Source organism: Erpetoichthys calabaricus, chromosome 14, assembly GCF_900747795.2.
Source record: "Erpetoichthys calabaricus chromosome 14, fErpCal1.3, whole genome shotgun sequence".
Lineage (NCBI taxonomy): Eukaryota > Metazoa > Chordata > Cladistia > Polypteriformes > Polypteridae > Erpetoichthys > Erpetoichthys calabaricus.
In genome coordinates, this window is record NC_041407.2 from 10,060,653 (window position 1) to 10,076,593 (window position 15,941).

Below are 15,941 nucleotides of genomic sequence, written 5' to 3' on the forward strand. Positions count from 1 at the left end.
TGTTGTGGGAGAAAAACACTTCTCAGAGAGAACTTACAACCATGAATCAAACAGTGTTAAGAACTGAACACAAGTTCACAGAACAGAGAGATAGCAGCATCACTTCTGCGCCTCCTTATCACCGTGAGTTAAAATTAGGTTTCATTTTATATCATTCATTTTAAAACAAGCAATCTTAAAGCATATTTACAATTAGTTTATCATTTATATAGTTCCAAATACAGCTTCTACCATCATAAATAAAGAAATGAAAGACATTTTGTGAACTGGCTTTCATCATTAAAGGACTGCGGATTCCAAAACCAACCTGGTGGCAGTTCTGCAAAGACATTCAATGTAACAGGGTGCCAGGCAGCTAAACAAATCACAAGCAGAAGATACCTCAGGGCATCTCAAGGTGCTCTTGGTGGCAATGCCTTGAAAAGGATTAGTCATACCAAAAGAAAAGGAGCATTGTGATATATTCACATCCAGTGCCCTCATTAAGTGGTTATTTTGAAAGGTAATGTCATGGGGAGTGACCAATAGGATACAACATTTCCTCCAGTCTGATTGGTGGCAGTATCCTGGAGGCAATACACATGCCACTGGTCTATATTATGGAGGACAGGCAGTCAGGGAACTACCAAGAGTGCCTGGTATTAAACCATATATTGAGATTCAGAGAAGCAGGCCACCAGAGTGAACTCTGGAGAGAAGACCCTAAGGTTTTCAAAGTGCATTTCTGACCTCTGAAATGATTCCAGGGATTGTCCGGGACATAACCAGAGTGAAATTTGAAAGCCACTTCGTGACAATGTGCCAGCAGTTTGAGTTTGGCAGTGAAGCATCCAGGAAAAAGAGTGAGAGAAACTGGAAATGGGGTTGGTGGTTTATGTGCTTATTTGTGGTACTAGATAGGAGCTCTGATGGGTGAGCCTCCCCATCTGGCAAACAAATTTCAAGACCTATACTGGGTGCCAGTTGATAGCAGGGTCCACTCACACATGCTTATGCACTCACTACTTGACAGTAACATACATCTTTAGATGTGGGAAGAAGACCAGAGTACCCAGAGAACACCCTCATGGGTACTGGAAAGATGTGCACACTCCATATAGTGTAAGAAGTGATTAAGATCAAATCTGAACTGGAAGCTTGAGGCAACAGTACTGTCCACTACTGCTGTCCTACTGCTAATTATAATCCTGAGATGCTATTTACTGATAGGAATGTGGCAAAAGGATCAGAACCATCTCTCCAATAACATAATCTGAGACTGCCCCAGCAGTTAAGAGCACAGAGCAGAAACACACCTAAAAAGGATGCTAATCCATTTCAAATCTAAAATTTTTAGATGCCAATGTGATGGCATGACTTTGAGTCTGTGGGAGGAATTCATCCTAAAAGGGGGTTTGGGGATCATGCTGAATCAACACTCCTGAGGTTCAAGAGTTGTGAGTCCAACCTACCTTACCATCTGCCATGCACACCTGACAGATGAATCAAATCTAAATGTATTCAGGACTTGCAATTCTATTCCCATTTATTCAAGTTCATACGGAAGAGTGAAAAGTTACACCTGCTGTCAATAAGGAACTAGCAGTCATGCGCCTTCTTGGATTTCATCTATTGTAAGAGCTAACAATGCTGAGGGCGCTGGCTGACTGTGTACCCTTAGTGATATTTTCTTTAGGAGACGCCACAACATTGTGATTAGGGGGCGGGGGGTGTTTATGCTGCCACGTCGCCAACTGTGTCAATCTGGACTCGGACACTGTTTTTAGTCGTGCACCTTTTTTGGTTTCTGCTGCCCGGGATGACACACTTATTCAGTTGGAGATGCTCTCTTACCTTTAATCGTGAATTCTTGACCTAAGCTGGCAGCGTCATACCTATGGCTTTTGTCCTTGCTGCTTTGGGCTGGTGATTCTTCAGTACCCAGGTCTGTTTGCACTGGGGCCCCATTCTGCTTTGTTTCCACTTTGTTCACCTGTCCCCAAGGGTTCCTAAGCACAACAGAAATAGTGAAAAGGTTTGGTCACCATTTGTATTTCTTTGCTTTGAGTTAAGGTTCATAAATCCCTTGCTGTACAATTTGAAAATACCAACTCTCAGGGCTGGTGGCCTGTTCAGGGTTGGCTCATGCCTTGTTTCTGAAACAGTGTCTAGCTTCTATGACCCTAAACCTGACTAATCATGTTTCATAATGGATTGCCTAGTGAGCACATATCTAGAGACCTGAGTTCCATTACCAACCTCGCCCCTGTTTGTTTTCACCCCATGTTTGCTTGTGTTACCTCCGGGTACATCAGTCTTCCTCCACATCCCATTAATAAGTAGCTCAAAATTTGGCTCAGTGTGGATGAGTGCAAGAGTGTGCCACCTATGCCAGACAGGTATCCTGCTTAAATTTAGTTCCATCAATGTGCCTCATGCTGCTAGGATGGGCTCCAGCATGTAATTAAAGAAAACCGAGATGGATGCCTCCCGGGAACGTTGGGATTAAACCAGAAAGTCAAAGGGCAGCCAAAAGTACAAAAGAAGGTGCTGTGGATCAAGCGTCCTCAAACGGTTAGGGACCGCCTTTGGAATCTGCTGATCCTATTTGGCCCCAAGCGCAATGCATTTCTAGACAAGTGGCCACTAGCAACAGACAGACAGGCCATGGCTGCCAGCATCACTGAACTTCAGCTGTTTTAATTTAACGGGTTTATGGCCCTTCAGCAGCTCTTTATAAATAAATCTGCTGGAAAGTTGTCTGCGGCTTCAGTAAGATGGTTCTGTAAACATCACAAGATTCTGAATGCCCTTAGTTCAGTGTCTCAAAGTAAGCTGTGCTCTGTGACACCTCCAAATGCACCAGACATTAGAATTTCTTGAGTTACTAATGGAATGACGGACACACAGGCATCATACCAAAAAACTGTTAAATCTGTCAGAAGCTCAAAGCTGGGAATTATATATATTATATTTACTGCTATACTCTATATGGAGAAATTAAAGAGGCGGTTCAGAAAGATGATGTACAAATGGACTTTTGGGTGTTCGCTTCAACAATTCTAGCATCTTCACCAAAGCAAAGGCAAGCAGAATTGAAGCCATAAGCGTAGAGAATGAACTCCACTGAATAGATACCAGGATGCCCAATTCCCCAGATAAGTTCTCTGTTTTCAGTTAACCTGAGGTCAGAGAATCTAAGGTGAGCAGAGTAAGCAGTTGAAGGATTTGAATACATCATTAGCTGGGAGACAGTAACTACAGAATTTCCCTGCGTATGCCAGGAGATTCATCAGGAAGCACTATATTTTGGGAATGAGTGCCTCTCTGATAACAAGAAAAAAGCTGGCAATGGAGCAAGAGGAAGAACAACCCAGACTGTTGGTTAATCCTTTCCCAAGTTCCCAAGATGTGTGGCTAAAGGAATAGATTGCTTAGCCATCTAAAGTCACACACACAACTTTAATAGGCAACATTCCTGTCTGAGTGACCATACAGAAAGGGAGAAACCTGTAAACCATTCTTTTTAGTGCACCATGCGTTGCTGCCCAAATACAGCTTTTATCACTAGTTACCGGGGGTGTTGGTACGTTGAAGGGTTTTCGAGATTCCACCTCTTCTCCTGTCCAAAGGTCCCCACAAACTTGCCACCCAAAGTCCAGATTCTTGCTGTTTGGTCAGCTGATGCACTCATAATAAAAGACTGTGAATGAAGGGAGAAGTGCTGTGCACTGACGATGGTGCCCAAATGAGCCTTCCAGCTGAACAGCAGTGGGGGGTCCAGAGAAGATTTCTGTTGATGATGGCAACATAAAAACCAGAGTTAACATTACTGGTAGTATGTATTCTGGTATCCACCCATGAATTCATTTTCAGTAGCACTTGTAACTAGTTCAGGATAAACTGAACTAGATTCACAGAAACGCTAGAATGTTTTTTTTCAAATGGAGAACCAGAGACGCATGGAATAAGTGACCAAGTAATGTGCTGGGAAAACATGGGGAAATGGAGCCTGGATTGAAGAGGATGTGCTGCCCTGATTGGTTAAGGAAATGAAACCTCTTATGAGGAAGTGGAGCCTGGAAAGGAAGGATTTCAGGTCTCATAGGATAAGGGAGTCTTCTCTCCTCAGAACTACATGGGAAATAAAGATTCACAGAGTTTCTGAAGGTTTACCCAATAATTATAAAGTATACCGTATCATGTACTTGATGAAACCTAATGGAGACCAAACAATATGTACATTGTGCAAGAGTACATCTTTAGTCCAGGACTGGGCTTTGCAGCTGAAAACATATACACCGGCAGTTTTTATGAAGTATCAACATTAGGACAGTGTTCAGAAGCCATTGAAACGGCTAACAGAAAGGGTGGGTTATATAGCACAATGTATAGAATACAAGACGAGAGAGGTTATGCTTAAGTTAATAATGCACTAGTGAGGCCTCACTTGGAGTACTCTGCACATTTTTGGCCTCTGAATTACAAAAAAGACATAGCAGTGCTAGGTGCCAGTCCAAAACAAATCACCCACACCAATTTAAGGAGCAGTAGTTAAGCTTACAGCTGTTCTTGGGTAGAACGTTCAGATCCCACATGGAAGTCACAGCATCTAGGAATCAACCTCTGGTCCAGGGGCAGCAAAGTAACCATGGTACCTGCTGCAACATCATGACTCTCACCTGGTCGATTATCTGGAGTCCATAATCTGTAATATTCCACACTCTTATTGTGCCGGCTGTATCCCCTGATACAAGATATCTGTTCAGCTCATCAGTCGAGAGAGTGAGGACCGACTCCTCAGGCTCTGCTGGTGCATAGAAGTAGCCTAAAATAATTGGGAGACACAAAACAAACCCAAAAAACAGAATCAATTGAGCATTGATGTTTAATGTTTTCAACATATTTACATTGTGAAGTGCCATGTGATGGTGCAAGCTTTTAAAGGCACTATATACACAGAGTTGCCAGTTTATTAGGTACACATCCTACATTCCATGATTCAGATTTAATTGAGTTTTGTAACGGGCGCAAAAGAAGTGACCTTAGGTGACTTTGAACAGGACAGGACAGTTGATGCTAGACGTGTCCGAGTTTGCTTTCCCTTCTTCCTGGATCTTAAGTGTGTCATGCATCTTTGGGATGAGGTGGGGAGAGTTTTTCGCAGCAACTTTTCAATACAACAACATCATGGAGAGCTCACGGTCAGATGAATTTATGCTGTTCTGAAAGCCAAAGGAGGCTGCTAGACAGGTGAGCCTAAGAAACTGGCAATTCAGTATAGAAATGCCCAATATGCAGTGAAGTGTGTTATCTGGTTTACTGCTGTCTGTGAATTAGGCTTAATTGTACAGCCTTACTGTTGCTGTGTCTTGATCCTGACAAGCTCCACCAGTGAAGTTCACCAGCCTCAGAGCTGACAAGAATGGATTTGCTGATCCAGGTCTTACTGGTGGCACGGTGCTGGAGAAAGAGGAGCTTATCTACAGGAGCTGGAGAGCTGAGGAAGAAAGGTTTTCATTTACTCATGTTTACACGCAAAAACATTACATTTGCCTTCTCAGTTGCATCCAATGACAGATCAAAATATCAAATGTATTTACATCATTTTAAAACAAATTTTTTGTCAAGTGCTTCTAGCAGTTTGATAGTATGTTTTTCCCCAAAACACTTACATGATGCATATGAAAAACTCTTCAGTCCTAGAATTTTATCATCTCCTATATTCCTTATTACAAAACTACATGGCACTGACAAGAAAGGGACTTCAAGAACAATTTGTGGGAGACCGTCCTCGCTGATTTGCTGAGGTTAAGTTGTGCATGTAATGGGTGTCTGTCATCAGTTGTTTTAACGCTTCCCTAAGACACACACTTACCAAATCATCTACATCATCCCCAAGAGCTTTAGCTGCATGTTAGGTAATCTGCTGGAGCATTTTTAATATTACGAGGCAATGCAGCTGAAAGTGATGACAGACTGGATCATACTGCAATAAAGGACAACATGAGGTCCATATCCAATTTAAATAGTCTAGAGTTTACAGAGGAGAAATATGCACTAATTGCATTTAGAGTGTATATTTTTATATAACTATTCCAGTTAAGATTATTATCTAGGATAGTTCCTAAGTATTTATGTTCAGTCACTACTTCTGCCTAGAACAGTGATGTGTGAACTTTCAGATTTCTGCCCCTCAAAGTCAAAGATCATTTCTTTAGCCTTTTTGACATTCAGATTAACGGCTCATTGTAACACCGTCACAGCTGACAAACCAAAGGGAATATAGCAATATGGTGGCATCCTGCCCAGGACGTGAGCTTGTCTTGTGGCACTTTGCATGAGTGGATAATATGCATAGATTACCCACTTTAGTACCACTATTATTTTGAAAATATTTTAACATTGAACTTAACAAAAACTCAAGGCCTATTAACTCCTGTGATTGATTGACTGATGGAGTGATTGATTCTGCTCATAGACTTGGGGGGGAAAAGCTCTCCCTATTGAATCAAGGAATGTGAGCTCCCAACACACAAGACTTCAAAATCTGTGGCTGTCAGGAAAGTTCACAAAGTCCAGCAACGCAAATTCCCCAACTGCCAATTGAGTAGCAAGTCTGAAGTGGTGAGGAATGAAAGACACTATAAAAAGTACAGGCTTTGCAAAATATGTTCCAAAAATGGCTGCATCTAGAGCAATCTGGTGCAATGCATAAACTAAGGGGAAGAGAGCAATGTGTTGGCATGCTGTCCAGGATGTGGGCTCGCCTAGAGGTGCCCTGAATGAATAGAAGTACTGCACTGTTACTTTATGTGATTGATTGATTAAATGATTACCACAATTATTACAAGGCTGATCTCAGTTTGACTAAAGTAGAACGGTGGCTATTATTAACACTTAGGATTTAGTCTGACCCAACCAGACGAGCCTTACTTACTCATTGTGTCCAGAATGTGTGCTGTTGGCCTTGGAGCTGCATCTTGATCTGCAAGCAGATTGTCCTTTTTTTGCTGAGCGGGCGGTGGTAGGCCTGTAAAACAAATGAAAGCAAATTATTAGGCCAATGGACCGAAAGGCATTCCTTTAAATTAATTATTTTCCTTCATCCCACAGCTGCTTCTTATTATTAATGTAATGCCAATTAATTCACAATTCTTTTTATATCAGCAAGAAGGCACAGTGACTACCATGCCAAAATGTTAGCTACCACACAGCTAGGATGAAACAGCAGAAGGGTGTTTAAAAATAGATCTTCGCTTTATGGGTAAGGAAATTCCTTTCAAATCAAATTATTTTAGCTCAGTGCCTTTCACAATGGAAGATGCCACGAAACGTCATTCATCCAACAATGACATGTTAATGGGATCTCCTAATTACCATGGAGAATTTCACACACTGGTTATAATTATATTGTTTATTGTTCTGTTTGTCTGCAAATGAAAAATATGTTCTGAGATCTTTCAGTTAAGGATAACAAAAATTTCTGTGTAAAGTGGTTATACTCACTAATGATGATGCCAAATGTGGAAACGTGTTGATTAACACAAGCAAATAAGAATTTCACTGGATTCTGTACTTGAACACCAGACACGCCTCTGCATTTTGAGTCATCTGTAGTGGCTTGGTGACACATGCCGGTACTCCTGCCAGGAGAGTTGCAATAGTCCATACATTATAAGACCAAAGCCTGAATGAGAAGTTGTGCTACATACTCGGTCAGATCTATGCAGATATTGTATAGAGTGAATCTGCAGGACCGAGAACCTGTAGCAACTGTCTTTGAAGGACAGCTGTACATCGATCACCACCCCAAGGTTGTATGCTGACTTGACAGGGGTCAGCGATAATGAACCAAACTGAACAGAGTTGAGGTGCTGAATACACAAACATTTTGGAACAGATCCTTAGCTTGGCACCACAATTTTGTGCTCATGTTGCTTATAACGAGTATGTGTGTTGCCACCAACGTGATCACTAGTTTTGTGATGGGTGACATGATTGAATGATCATTATAAATGATGGTAAAGCATTAATGAAGGTATCCAAATTTGGACAATTCTTATTTTCATCTCAAATCTGTCCTGAAAATAGTTAGTTTGGATAAAGAGTTTTTTAATAGTTACTATTATGAATCTTTGTAAATGTAACTAAGAAATGTATGTATTCCATTCTTTGAATATTTGTTTATTTTTTTTAATGTCTTGCTGGTGAAATTGCTTTGTGACTGCAGCTTTTACATTTTTTGACGTTTTGCACAGCAGTGGCCATGTCATGTACTGTTGCTATGCCCATTGCCAGTCAAGCGATTTGGAGAGCCATTTGACATAGTGAATCATTCTTCCCTGCCTATGTAAGATGGTGGCATGCTGAGTTACTTTATCTGAACATTTGATAAAACATGAAATAAAAAACAAAATAGTGCTACTTAGGGAGGACAGATTCTAGGTAACTTTACAACTTTTGAAATTAAATTTTGAGTAAATTTGGTCTTCTGAGCTTTGGCCCTGACATTTTGTTTTTTCTTTTCTTTTTTGACCTTTTGCCTATCTTTGATCATGAAGCCCCTCCTCTTTGGTAATTCTATTTCTCTTGTTTCCTGGTCATATGGCTTGGCCTTGGGCTTCTATTGGTGTTCACATGTGCTACAGTTAGGGTACGAAATCTTTGTAAAAAGACCTAAGTTTTTGAATCTCATTTCTGTTTTGTCAGTCATGCCTTTTTCTATCTTCTGGTTTCTTTGAAACCTGCCTGTCCCCTAACCACAATTTTATTTGCTGTTATTTTCAAGATCTTCATCACCTTATTTGTTTCTGTCGCTACTAGATGACACCACCATGAAATGCTATAAAACTGGTGGGAAGTAGAGTGTGAGGAAAAAGTTGAACAGAGTCGGTAAATGTGAAAAGAGGGCTTCAGTGTGGGTAACTCAACAGACAGGGCAATGACTTCTGAAAGCAGGCCTGTGAGGACAAATGGGCTTCATTTCTATGTTTGGCTGCCTGCACTTCGAGCGACACTTGTATGTGACCTGCCCTTAAATATTCAAAAGAGAATAAACATTCTCTGTTTGGATGTCCTCCACTTTGTGGCTTTTTCTGGGGAATGGAGAGCTGCCAGGAGGGTGCTCCCCTTTTATGGCAATGGGACACAGCTATGTGAAGCTGCCTTATATCCTGTGTTAAAATTTAAAATTGCTAAAAAAAGGATTTGTTAAAAATATGTCCTAAATTTGAATTTTGGCATAATCACTTGATAATAAATGTGCTGGTACACAGCATGTTGCCAGAGTCAGCATTTTGGCACTGCAGAATGGACTTAGGCCAATTAGTCAACAATTGGGAGTGAAAGTTTATCTTTACACAGTTTGTTGGTATCAGGATGGTGCAGAGGTTCAACAAGCTCTCTAACACCTTCAGACCCACGGGATTAAATCTTGATCCAGTCACTCACTGTGTGGAGTCTGGATGTTCTCCCTGAGTCTGCATGGGTTTTTTTCTCCAGGTTCAGTTTGCCCCCGTATTTCTTGACGGAGTAATATGCTTTTGTCAGTGTGTGGTTATTATTTTCTGTAGCCCCCTCTGCCTTGTAACTCCAACTCGATTAAGAGGTTCTGAGGATAGAGCTAGGTGCCTTATAGGATTACAAGGTGGTTCCCCCCTGCTACACGCCAGCCACTTTGCGTCTCTGCCGCAAGAAGACGCAGACACTCCTCTGAAACCCCCTCTTAAACGGTGATACAATGGGAAACAAATACAGATTTTTTTTTTTTTTTTACCCTCCTCTTTGCTCGATCAGCTGCTGGATTGCTACTGCTGCTGTGCTGCGTGATCTGCATCTTGCACGGTGCTTCGAACATTTAAAAGCCTCTACAGCAACTGTCCTACTCTTTTGTCTTTTGTTTTCGGCCCTGGGCATGGTTAAATCTTTCTGCACAAAGTCTCGTCTCGCGGGATATGAGTTCTTGATATTTTTTAGTTTATAATTTAAAAACAGAATAAGAATCTCAAAATCTAACAATATCACATTAAAGTTTGATAAATTATAAAAAGAGTGATACCAAACATACTGTATATATGTAGGTTTTAAAATAAGCCCGATTTAAAGCGTGACATAAAATCGTTGCAGAAAATTGTTGCACTTTTAGGATTAGGATTTTTTATATAGAGAGTAGATAGGGTGATTAGAGTTGGGTGCAGTTCTTACTTGCATGTACTAATCAACGTGCAACATGTCACCACCCTCTGGTTTGATTTACCTGACCTAAAAAATCTGAAAATAAATTTATCATATATCCTGAACAACCAGTAAATTCCAACAATAGTTTGTACACCATACATAAAAAGAGGCTACAGCTAATGTGTATGAGCGGTTTTGGCAACTGAAAAACTTGCTATGATTTGATTCCCTCCTTACTAATGTAAATCACACATCTAGTATTTTGTGAGTGAAGAAAATCCTGGAAATAACTTTTTGTTACTGCATCTATTGTACATTATCTTTCATATCTAGTTATCTGCTATATCTATTATATAGTGCCTTTCAGGTCTATCTACTGTATCTATTTAGTCCTCTGGAAGCAGTTGAATCTATCAGTCTAAGCAAACAATTTTACTTATAGCTCACAATCCAGAATTCAGTCCAGTTCCTCTTCTCCGGACCTTTGCTAGTGTTTTTGTATCTTTTTACAATACAGATACCACAACTACATGTAATATTTTAGATGAAGCATCATCTATTTGCCTTATAGCTTATAAAAACCTCCCTTGGTTTATACTAAACACCGCATGAGCACCATGTAACCCCGCATGCTATTAGTTTTCTCAATCAATGAGGAATCCAATAAATTTGCCACTTTAATTTATGCACAAAGGTGAATGGATATTAATTGACTTTCTCTCTTCAGGTCAAATCCTTTCTTTCTTTCTTTCTTTCTTTCTTTCTTTCTTTCTTTCTTTCTTTCTTTCTTTCTTTCTTTCTTTCTTTCTTTCTTATCCACGAACACAAAGATGGCTCAGTGAACGTAAGGTTTGTAATGTATCAATGATATTGCCTTAGAGTGAGGCTACATACACAATATCCCCATCCCTTGATTTTCAAGCTAGTAGAGTAAGAGCCTTGTGATGACACAAACTCTGAACAGGTTATGGGTTGCCAGAAAACCATGCCAGGAGCAATGTTTGAAAAGCAAGCCAACCCTGAAAGGGACAACTGCCCACAACCACACTTGCACCCACACATAGCCAAGTCTTCAATTAAACTACATGCACATGTCTGGAATAACCAGTGCAAACCCACACAGCCACAGGTGCAAAGTCTGCATAGGCAGGGGCTAGGCCAGCAATCAAACCCAGGTCCATAATGGGTGTAAGGCAACAACACTTAAGCACTGTGTCAGTGAATTGCTATTTGTGAAAAGTACTACATACATAAAAATAAATTGACTGCTCGGGTATTGTATGACTTGTCCAACACTATTTTGAGAGATAACAGTGGTGAAATTAAAGCTCACCTTTTGTAACAAAATGTCAAGAAGAGACAGCTCCAGCAGAATGCTCAGATAACAAACATGCAATTAGAAGCCCAATCAAGCTGAACTGCTCTTGCATTTTGATTATAGGCATTAGTGTGTTTTTGTCTACAGAAGTGCACTGTAAGCAGTCCTCACACGACTAAACACTGTTATAACCAAAGGCCATTGCATCCCTCAATTAGACGTAAAGACTCAGAGTGGCGGCAGCGAGGTCAGAATGAAGAAACTGGAGCAGACCTGCATTGCTTCATCAGCAGTCATCAAACCAGGCCAGTGAGTAGGAAGCACAGAAAGGCTGAGCCCATTTAAAATGCATAAAATGAACTGAGCACAGCGTGTGCACTTGGGGGCCCAAGGTAGATTCACTAGTTGCTAGTCATACAAGTATAAAAAAACAACAAAATCTAATTTACACTTTCAAATACAATTGTTACTGATTAATGAATTGATTAAGAGGCTCATTCTTTGATTGATGGACTGATTGATTATTTGATTGTCAAAAGACAATCTAAACTACAGACTGATTATTTGATAAATGATTGCGTGACTGAATGATGCGTCAAATCTGAGTGATTGATTTACAGCCTCCTGAATTCTAATTGGATGATTAGTTGTTTGGTTGGCTGGCAGACTGATATTTAAATAAATCACTACCTGGGTGATTGGCAGCTGCCTTCTGAATTCTAATTGGTTGATTATCTGTTTGATTGGCTGGCTGGCTGGCTGGCAGACTGATATTTAATTAAATCACTGACTGGCTGATTGACAGCTTCCTTATGAATTCTGATTGGTTGATTAGTTGTTTGACTAGCTAGCAGGCAGACTGATGTTTAATTAAAGTACAATCTGGCCAATTGACTCACTGAAATATCAGTAAATGCCATCTTAAATCACTGCTTAGCTGTAAACAAACATTCCAGCAAGTGTCCTAGGTGCAGCCCTATCCAGTTATTATCACTATATGATTATATGGAGTAATTTATAATCTTGTTTAAAAGTTTAGACATTCTGAATCACTGCAATTGATTTTGAATTTCTCATGAAGAAACTCATCAAGTGCTTTACATAGTTAAACTTGAGGGCAAAATATAATCACAATATTTACCTATAGATTTCTTTACAAAAATGGAAGTATAGATTTTCAGATTATGCTTCAGGAGAAATATTTGTTTATCAAGAACAGTTTGAAGAAATAATGTCTGTCACCTAATGGTATGAAGGACCAGCATATCCAGTACAGTATAATGTGGATTAAGAGAGAAGGACATGGTGAGTTCTAATTATTCAAGCGATTCCCACAGTTCACACCCAACATTCCTACAATGCATTTTTTTTTTTTTCATAATGTCACAAGGCAAAAAATGAGATCCCGACACTCTTTAATATGAGCCCACTTTCTCATTTTAGCAAGGGGTATTCTTTATAGCTCAAAGAGGTAAGGAAATGCTGTCAAAGCAGGGTGATGCCTTGAATTACTTTTTGCTGTGACCTTTGGTGGCTTTGCCAGGGCCATGTCTGTCACTATATAATACGAAACCCATCAATTGCAGTTCAGATGTCAGAAGCCCACCTATTCACTTCAGGCGGAATTCCTTGTTGCTAGATAAGCTGTCAGGAATGCAGTCAGCCTGCCCATGTGAGGACGTTAAACAGGAAAGTCTGAACTGGCATGATTTCTCGCTTTTGACATATCACATATATCACCCACCTTCTGCTGGGACTCTTTCTCAGGTAAAAGACCACTCTCTGTCTCTCCAAGTTCCACACAATAATCTCCCCATCAAAGCTGCCTGTTGCTACAAGACCTAATGAAGGGCAATAGTCTACTGCCAGGATGTCCTCCTTGTGAAGCTGACCATCGAGCCAAGAAATGTCTGCCATGATGTGCACATCCTGTAAAGGGAACCAATATTATTAGCATTGATTGGATTTTAGACAAGTAATTTATGAATGCTATAAGAGAGAGCTGCCAGTCGCACATTTGTCATTGGGCCACTTCATTAGTGAGGAGCACCCTGGACATGAAATAAACCACCATTATGTGTTTGGAATGATGTCCCGTGTACACTTTATATAGCACCTTTCCAGCAGACACCATCTGTAGCTCCTCAATAAATCACTTCAGCTATCTGAGCACAAATTAAAGATTTATGTGAACAAGAGTACTGGATGTGGAAAATAATGTGGTAATAAATTACTGTAAAAGAGAACCATTGGGCAGATTTGCGAATGTGACGTTATTACTATAAAAGGTACTATATTAAGTTAGGATTTGTCAGGTAGCGTGGTTTTTTAGTGGCTGTGAGATTAGACTGTAAAGCCCTGGGTTGTAGATTTAGTCAGCTCCACTAATACCCTGTGTCACTCTGACCTGGGCTCCACACGTAGACACTGTAGTGCACAATAAGACAAACCAGGCGGAAATTCTGTCTCTGCCTTGGTGGGGTTTTCCTTCCATTTCCCAAAGATGCCCAAGTTAAGTTTATTGGCACTTGTAAACTGACCCCATGTGAGTGAGCCCTGTATTGGACTGGGTTTGTTCCTGCATTGAGCAAAGTGCTACAGGGAATCTAGTCACCATCCCAAAACTTACAAGTGACTTAAAGACAATCTGGGATGAGATGGGTGGTCATATACATAAAATTAACTTAAAATGAATGTGTTTTTATGATCATTGAGCATGATTTTTCACATACGTAATTATATTTTAGCAATATGCTTGCTAGACCACAAGCAGGAGTACCTTTACTTTCAAGAAACTTAAGTGTGCCCAAAGGTTAAAGTAACCAGATGTCCCTGTTTTCTGTGAGCCTAATTGATTTTAATGCAAACAGGTTTAGCTTACATATGACTGGTTACATATTACATAATAACTTACTAATTATGGCCAAAGGCAGTAACCTGGAGATTGTAAATGGAGGCTTAAGTAAGGTTGTCAACTGAAAATATACTCTAAATAGTTAATAAAGGTTAATGGAGAAAGCTAATACTGATGTACTGATTGGTCAGCAGGCATTGTCTGTAAGGAGTTCATAAAAGCTAACAGATAAAGCAGGCATCCTCTGTAAGGAGTTCATAAAAACTAACAGATAATGCCTTAATGGAAATTGATGAAAGGTCAGCACGTGTTCTCATTTGATTGATTAAATTTGAACAAAGAAACTGTTCTAAGGGTATAAAATAGCATACAACTCGGGTCACTTAGTGAAGATTTTCCTGTGGACGGATGGAAGACATCTTCTGTCCATACCTAGGACAATGCCTCCAGCTTCTCTGAAGTTGGACATGTGATTGTCAAAGATCCCACAGTTGCACTGTTCTAAAGACTTCCTCAGTTGTTGGTTGTAGGAGCAAATACAGCTTTAAGAGCAAGTTAAATCTATCCTTTCTATTGTACCATTATTTTTTTGCCTTTAATATCTCTGCCATAGTTACTGGGAGGGATACAATGTCTCAAGTATGACTATAATTCTAAATGAATTCTAAAATAGTTACAAAAGTCCAAAATGGTATGCGGCTAGAAATTACAAATGGACAAATAACAAAAAAACATTTATTATAAAGTGCAAAAATGGCAGGGGTTTGCAAAAGGCCAAAAAATACAAAGGCCAGAAATTACAAAAAAGTGAAAAATAGCTAGAAAGTGTCCTCATGGTGTAACATTCGGGTGCTTATGATGACTTAGTTAACTGATTTGAATGTTAGAGCATTTAATGTTATTTCATCATAGAGTCAGATATCACATTTTTGTTTATTAAATATTTTTGCATCAGTGAGTCATATTAAATAACATCCATCCATCCATCCATTTTCCAACCCGCTGAATCCGAACACAGGGTCACGGGGGTCTGCTTGAGCCAATCCCAGCCAACACAGGGCACAAGGCAGAAAGCAATCCCGGGCAGGGTGCCAACCCACCGCAGTATTAAATAACAGTGATAATAGAATGCAACTACATGTGATAGTAGACTATATGAAACACTCACTTTTTAACAGCACTTTATTCTGTCATGAAGTTATAAATATGGCCCTAATAGGCTTGTGGTGGCTCAAACAGCTTTCACAGACAGCACAGTCCCAACTCATGTGATGCCACACTGGCATCAACTGATGTGCTATTGTTTGCTGTCATTGGTTGTGGAGGGACTGTGACTAATTGGACTGCAACTGACACCAAAATGAGCAAAGAAGATGATGGATGGGTAGTTGGGTCAGGAATCAATTTTCTAAACTTCTGGGAACTTCAGAATCCCCTGCTTGAAGCTGTTTACTTGTAATATGTGTCAAGACTGCAAAATAAGTTATTTTTAGTAATTTAGCTGTTACACAACCTTGAAGGATGAGAGCAAACACAAAGAAACATTCTGGTCGGCCACTTTGCTCTACTGCTCTACCTGCTTTAAGATACCTCTGCCAACTGATTGAAAGT

At 40.0% G+C, this 15,941-nt stretch overlaps 1 protein-coding gene across 1 annotated transcript in view; it reads right to left on the reverse strand.

Moving 5' to 3' along the window:
* LOC114665409 (WD repeat-containing protein on Y chromosome) overlaps positions 1–15,941 on the reverse strand; it is a 76,063-nt gene that overhangs the window by 8,469 nt on the left and 51,653 nt on the right. The window contains exons 14-19 of the mRNA XM_028819962.2: positions 13,221–13,405; positions 6,920–7,012; positions 5,340–5,479; positions 4,662–4,807; positions 3,555–3,772; positions 1,834–1,988 (exon numbers count right to left, since the gene is read on the reverse strand). Coding sequence (XP_028675795.2) covers positions 1,834–1,988; positions 3,555–3,772; positions 4,662–4,807; positions 5,340–5,479; positions 6,920–7,012; positions 13,221–13,405 — 937 coding nt within the window. The remainder of the gene's footprint in view (positions 1–1,833; positions 1,989–3,554; positions 3,773–4,661; positions 4,808–5,339; positions 5,480–6,919; positions 7,013–13,220; positions 13,406–15,941) is intronic.